This window comes from Octopus bimaculoides, chromosome 6 (assembly GCF_001194135.2).
Source record: "Octopus bimaculoides isolate UCB-OBI-ISO-001 chromosome 6, ASM119413v2, whole genome shotgun sequence".
Taxonomy (NCBI): Eukaryota; Metazoa; Mollusca; class Cephalopoda; order Octopoda; family Octopodidae; genus Octopus; species Octopus bimaculoides.
Genome location: NC_068986.1, coordinates 56,326,975 through 56,334,597, shown reverse-complemented (window position 1 = coordinate 56,334,597; position 7,623 = coordinate 56,326,975). Strand labels below are relative to the sequence as shown.

Here is a 7,623-nt window from a genome sequence, read left to right as displayed (position 1 = left end):
CCCCCATTTTAAAACAAGGCAATGTTTTTCTCAGGGCAGACAAGTTTTCATAAAATATTGGAAATGAATGGCATTTATTTATAATAATCACAATGTCAACACAAACACACACATTTATATATATAATAGGCTTCTTTTCAGTTTCTATCTACAAAATCCACTCACAAGACTTAGGTAGTACCAGGGAGTAGAATAGCTTCGTCCAAAGAACCACACAGTAGGACTGAACCCAAAACATGTGGTTACAAAGCAAAATTCTTAACCACACTGCCAAGCCCCAGCTACATATATTTTATCAGGTCCCTTGCAACACTGAAAACACTGGTTTCATGCAATCAACAAATTAGCCAACATCATGCTTAAATGTGTAGCTACTTGGGAAGCCTATTTGTTGCAAGCATCTCTCATTTTCTTGGGTCACCTGATTTAACACCAACACATGGTCCTTGAACACTTAGCACAGTCCATTTTGTTAATAGCATCCAGTCCAGAACTTAGTCACTGAAGCTCTAAAGGGATCATGGGAACTGTCTTTCTTCCGGCAACTAACTTACTCTCATAAAAATGCTAACCTTGTGCCAAAATTTATTTGGTGTCTTTGGTGCCAAAATTTATTTGGTGTCTTAAACTGATGTTGCTAATTGCTAATTTCCCAATGATTGTGAAATATCACAATCATTGAGCAACATTTTCATCGTCGTTAAATGAAAATTGTAAATTTCATATCATATTGACTCTTCTGTGACCATATTTCTAATAAAATATGCTCTCCAAGTGTTTTAATCAATTTTGAACAATAACAAAGAATTATCATACAATTTAGACAAATGACTTTTCACAGAAAATTAGCATAGCTGGGGTGTTTTTGTTTATAAAAGTTTCAATTGTAAAATTATGATGGAAAGTTTTAATTTGAATACGAAAACTTTAAAATAAGACATTTTATTCAATATCATACAAGAGGTAACGTCAACCAACTTTTGGTATCAAAGCAGTTATCTCCCTTTGTAATATCTGAGACAACTAATGCCAACGCGTAGTCTCCATCAAATGTGAAACAAATTTTAGAAAATTTTAGCAAGTATGATTTAAAATTGCTATATTTATATGTACCTGGTCAAATAGGCAGTCATGGCTACTGGTATTTAGCTGCAAGATTGTATACGTAGGGATGATAGCTAGAAAATTACACAGGTTAAACGTATAGCATATAAATGTGCAATAGTATAGGATAACAAAAACTGTAGTGTACCTGACTTTGTGGCTTCCAAATCACTGGTTTCCCATCTTGACACACCCATGGATGGTTAAGCAGATGCCGCATGGAGATTCTGCGCATTGGATTTACTTGAAGTAACTGGTCGATAATTTCTATACTTTCTGGAGACAACCATGGTGGCACAGAATATTTCCCAGCCTAAAGTGGAAGAAAGTAATGCATTATCAACTAATTGAGAGAAAAGTAATGAATATAGAAGGAAGATGCTTCAAACAGAACAAAGGAGAAAATAAGATTGTATAATGTACATGCTTTCTGGAAGGGAATTAGCAAAGTAAGTAAATTAGAGCAGTTTCGAGACTAAATTAAGTACATGAGGTACATAATTCTATTATTATTATTATTATTATTATTATTATTATTGTTATATATAAGGTGGAGAGCTGGTAGAATCATTAGCACACAGGGCAAAATGCTTAGCGACGTTTTATCGGTCTTTATGTTCTGAGTTTAAACTCTGAGGTCAACTTTGCCTTTCATCCTTTCAGTGTCAATAAAATAAGTACCAGTTGAGTACCAATACTCAATGTAAATACTTACCCCATCTCACAATCTTGCCGGTATTGTGCCAAAATTTGAAATCAATATTATTATATTATTATTATGGCCAGGTTCCAGCCTGAGCCACAGCAACAAAGACCACCTGCCCCACTTCTCAGACCAACATCACAGTCTTGATGTCCTGGATACATTCCAGGCCAGTGTCTGTGGTCAAGTTGTAAGTGTGATGGCATTTTCCTCTTCTTACATCACAATGGAGTGAGTTCCACTAGACTAATTTAGATGCTTAAGTTCAAGATGGCACACACACAGTGACCAGACAATCACAGCCATCTTTGCCTGATCTTGCCAACTTTCGTCAGGTCTCCATAAAGGCATTCGTTTGTCATATGTTGCTACCATTTCACACTTAGGACCTTTCAAAGCATCCATGTGTAGCAGAATTAGTAAAGTAAATAAATTTTAAAAACTTCAAGTAGGAGAAAGACAGAGTGGGATGCAATTGAGAAATATTAAGAAAGAAAATTTTTTGTTTGACTTACATTGATCTTTTTGCATAACACTGTTATGCTGTCATCGTCAAAAGGAAGATAACCACACAGCAATGCATACAGTAGAACCCCCATACTCCACACATCAGCCTGAAAGAGAATAAGGCATCAAGCCATGCAGACAAAAACACATCATAATTCATACATCAATGTAAAAGATAATGAAATACATTACCAAAATTCTTTACAGCTAAAAAATATCAATGTATCAAGACATTTACTTAGAGAAAGACAGAGTGAGTGAGAGATGCAAGTCAGCATACATATTCTCATGCTAGCATTTTTTTTATTTTTTTTATAACTCTGGAATTTTGATATAGACAAGAATTTTTATATTTGGTTGTCCTTACTACATCATAGCCCAGTTATAATGTAGCATCTATTTTCAAGCACATAGTTTGGAGCATGCAGAATATTTGTGCCTAGATTAAATAGGTATCTTTTGTTTTTGCTTTGGTTTTTATGATGTTAAGAGAGTTTTATTTGCCAAACTAAGCTGAATAACAATGAACAAGATTAACATGAGTAAAACAGTGAGAATATGGAGATGGTGTAGATACAAGATTATTAGAAAGGATACTTAATTTAAGAGACTGGCAATCATATTTTTTCACATGTTAATTCTTTCAAGAGCTCCTCAATGAGCCATCAAGCCTAATCCAATAGAGAAAGAATAATATAAAAATATTTCTCATTGACAGAGAGCTACAAATCTGTTGGGGTGATAAGTTACTAATTCAACTCAACCTGAGAGACACATTATAGATGTTCATACAATCATACCATAAAGGAGGTCACTCTTCATAAACTTTGAATTTTTTTTTATTAATTTACTAAGCTGTGAAAGTTGTGTATAACCTTTCTATATTGTATAAATGTCTCAAGGTTTTGAAAAGTTCAAGAAGTAATATACATTTTTTAGATTATCAATTTTTTTAAATAAAAGAATAAACACTAATATTAATTATATTAACAAAAATGAAAGCAGACCAAACGCAATCAAAATATAAAACAAGAAAAAATATGAAAGTTTTTAACAAAAGCTTCAATGACATTATTATTAATAGATCTTTTTCCATGGATTTTACATCAAAAATAAGTTGACTTAGGTCATAAATACAGTCGAAAGATTGGTATATCTGTTCAAACAACATATATCCTTCAGAAAATTAATAATAGTTCTAATGTAAACACAAGGTTTGAGATTTGGTAAGAGGGGTAGTCAAGACCATTGACTCCAGTACTTCACAGATAATATATTCTATTGACCTTGGAGGGATGAAAAGCAGAGGTGATCTTGGCTGAACATAAAGAGCTAGAGAAATACTGCAAGGTATTTTTTACTATATAGTACAGCGATACTACCAATCTGCTTCCCTCTTCAGAAGATTAATAATAAAAAAGGGAAGTACTTATGAGCTCCATTATCTATGAAGAATGATCTCCTTCATGGTGTGAAAGTGTATAAAATACCTTTAACATTATCTGCCCTATAGAGATGAAGAAGAAAAGTCAATCAGATCAGAAAGTGAAATAGGAACAGAAAAAACAACAATAGTAGATAGTTTAAATTCATTACTCCATAGATTCTTAATGAATTTTTCTGTGTTTTTTCATATTAACTACATTAATAGAAAAACTATGAACATTACAGTAATAATAATATAGGCATGTATACATTCTTGAACACGCCCATGGATTTTATCACCAGTTTGTACTATTTTGATATCGCATCTTCAAATTCTGCTGGAGATCAATATAAGCTGTCATCATCCACCTCAGGATTAGTCAAATGTTTACGAGTAATTCTTTCACAGAGAGGATGACATTTGCTCATTCCTATCTTCATGAAGATAGGGATGACACGTAAAATAAACATGTGGTCAACTGATGGCAATTAAATTCAAATCTCTGCACATGTTCTGCTGAAAACTTGAGTTGAAGATTTTATTCCCACTTTTTAATACCTAAACAAATCACGATAATGCAAAGTTATCAAAGATTCTAAGAAAAGGAAAAAGTAAAACTGGATTCAATAAAACAAAAAGATCATGTTTAACCCTTCAACATTTAAGGTGGCCATATCCAGACCAAATATTCTGCTTTATGTTCAAACTGGATAGAACTAGCCTCTCACACATCATCTTCATCATTATCATCGTCGTTTAACATCTGCATTCCATGCTGGCATGGATTGGATAGTTTGGTGAGGATTGGTGAGCCAGAAGGCTGCACCAGGTTCAATCTGATCTAGCAAAGTTTCTACAGCTGGATGCCTTTCCTAATGCCAACCACTCTGAGAGTGTAGTGGATGCTTTTATGTGCCACTGGCATGAGGGCCAGTCAGGCGGTTCTGGCAATGACCATGCTCAAAAGGTGGTTTTTACGAGCTACCTGCACGGGAAGTTATTCCAAAAATATATTATCACATCATTGAAATCTCAAAGCTATGAGATAATGCTGGATTAATTCAAAATGATTTGAATAAATAATCATTAAATTTGATAAAATAATCTGAATGCTAAAGAATTAAAAAGAGTGCAGAAATGGTCATGTGATTAATCACATAGTTCCAACTCGGCTGTCACTTTGGGCAAATATCTTCTACTATAGTTTTGGGGTGACTCAAAACTTGTGAGTGAAATTAGATTAGTTTTTTTGTTTTGTTTTGTTTTGTTTTTTTATTATTATTATCATTATTATTATTATTATTATTATTATTATTATTATTAAGGCAGGGTGCTGGCAGAATTGTTAGCATGCTGGACGAAATCCTTAACGGTATTTCGCCTATTGTTACGTTCTGAGTTCAAATTCTGCCAAGGTCAACTTTGCCTTTCATCCTTTCGAGGTTGATAAAATTAAGTACCAGTTGAGTACTAGGGTTGATGTAATTGACTTAATACCTCCCGCCAAATTTCAGGCCTTGTGCCTATAGTAGAAACGATTATTATTGAGGAGAAAGACTTTACTTACCATATCTCCAAGATATTCCTTGCCAGAGACTAATTCCGGTGCCGCATATGCAGCACTACCACAAGGTGTGTACAAGTGGTGATCCATTCCACCCTTGAAATAGAAATGATAGGATATCTTTAATTAATTTTCAAATAAACTTTTTTCAAAAATAACACAAAATTTCAAAATTTTTAGTTGTTAAACTGGTGTTATCATTTTCTTTCTACATATCACATTATCGTATGTAAATGAAAATGAAACTGCGCTGATATAATCATGAAATTAAGTGTACCATGCAGAAAGTAAAAAGGATTGCAGGTTATGCATGACTGACCTGATTAGTGACTAGGAAGGAATCAGTGCAAATAGTGTTTATGTTGTGACTTGCAAAAATACACTGGAATAGTTGCATGTATATAAACAAACTACCATTTGTTTTTTTGTTTTTTTTATAAGCATCATACGATACAAATAAGACAATATTTTTACCGAATGCAGAATTGATGTTAGAACAGCAGAAATACTGGGTAAATAACCCTTACAAAATGTAATTTACCTCGTATTTCTGCTGTTCTGACAGCAAGTCTACATTCCAAAAAATATCATCTTATTTATCACACTGGAATAGCTTTCTCTTTGTTCAGACCACAAGTAAAGGCAGCCTTGGGGGAGGCAGCAAAGTTAAATTGGATAATAGATTAAGTCTTAACAAAGATATTCCATCTGACAGGCTTTCAATGTACTTTCAATATATTCAATGTACAGGCTTTCAATATATTCAATGTACAGAAACATACTAATGCTTGAATAGCTAAGATAATTTTTCAAACTATTATCTTAGTCGATAGGGATGAAAACACTTTTGAATATCAAAATGTTTTGAACAATCTGACAAAGATCAAAACCAATCAAAATTAGCATAAATGCAATCATTAAAGAATTTTTCATTTCTAAAAAACAAGATTAATATTGAAAACAATTAAAAATTATGTATTAAGTCTTGCTAGAAAGGAATTAAGAGTTAAAATCCAACACGAAGGTGAAAGATTATGAATTGCAACTTGAATGGATCTAATGTTGACCAACTTCTGATTACAGCAAGAACAAATAGTTTATATAGAAAACAGAGGCAGAGAATTTTTATAGAGCCAAAGGTAACCTGAGGAAATATATCTATGTGGAGAAGAAAGAATCTGTAATGTCACAAATTCATAATTATGTAACATGAAATTATCATTTTGGTTTTGAGGATTAAACAATTTTTTCAACTCAGTTTTTATTAATTTCATCAATGAGTAGCTTCAAATTTCAATGTGGGTGTAATTTAACTTTTGAGCAAAAGGTTCTCATCCCTAGTATCCAGGATTTAATATAGTAATTCCTCTTAGTGTCCCTCATAATGATTGTTTTTCATTTAATCAATTCTTTATTTGAATGGGTTTCTAGAAGATTCCTGTAAATAGTTTCCATCTGGTCCACAAAGTAAGTCATTTTCAATTCTAGGCCTGACTAAAACTTCAGTATAAATTGAAATTACAATCAATCAATTGACAATCACATTTTCTCTTAAATTTTGGATTTTAAACCAAAATTCCTTAACACCAACACTCTATGAAATTTAAAGCATTTATTTATGTAGTTAATGTACAGTAATCTCTAGTCAGGTTATACTGTCAACATACCAGCTACTAGTAATGTAACTTGTGTTTAGTATCTGACTTAATCATCTATTTTCCCTAATAAGTCAAAGTTTCAACTGATAAACTTTATTTTGCTTTGATGTTTTACGAGCCATTAATGACAAAAGAGAAAATACCATTTAACTAACCTTAGGTTTAGCACAAAGCCCAAAGTCAATGATTTTAACATTGTGATGTTCATCCAGTAAAATGTTTTCCTAAATAAAAAAAAAAACAGATGAAAGTAATAAAATTACTATATACACACACACATACACATAAAGGTAGTCCTCAAAATTTGTCTACTTAGTTTTGGTCCTCCTTGAATTTTCATAAGTCTGAGGAGTACAAAAGCCAACGACTACCTGTACACACAAAAAATAAAACTACTATTTCATTTTACACACAGTAACAGAGACAGAAGTCAGACTGTCCTTCTGAGTTTGTGTGTGAAAGAAAGAGCAACTGAGATTTCATGGTTTCACCAAGACTGGTTTCTCAAAAGGTTTTTAACAAAAAACTCTTCACAAAATTTCAAGTTACATTTCTATGCAGTTAGTGGGAAAAGAAAATTAATTGAAATCCCTGAGCTTCTATAATAAAGAAATTCTTACTGGCTTCAGATCTCGGTGAGCATAGCCTTTGAAATGGATAT

At 32.6% G+C, this 7,623-nt stretch overlaps 1 protein-coding gene across 1 annotated transcript in view; it reads right to left on the bottom strand.

The window, feature by feature from the left end:
* The window catches only part of LOC106868720 (maternal embryonic leucine zipper kinase), a 93,390-nt gene that overhangs the window by 51,548 nt on the left and 34,219 nt on the right, over window positions 1–7,623 (bottom strand). Inside the window, exons 5-9 of the mRNA XM_014914112.2 lie at window positions 7,583–7,615; window positions 7,118–7,186; window positions 5,308–5,400; window positions 2,323–2,421; window positions 1,253–1,417 (exon numbers count right to left, since the gene is read on the bottom strand). Of these exons, the coding sequence (XP_014769598.1) occupies window positions 1,253–1,417; window positions 2,323–2,421; window positions 5,308–5,400; window positions 7,118–7,186; window positions 7,583–7,615 (459 nt within the window). The remainder of the gene's footprint in view (window positions 1–1,252; window positions 1,418–2,322; window positions 2,422–5,307; window positions 5,401–7,117; window positions 7,187–7,582; window positions 7,616–7,623) is intronic.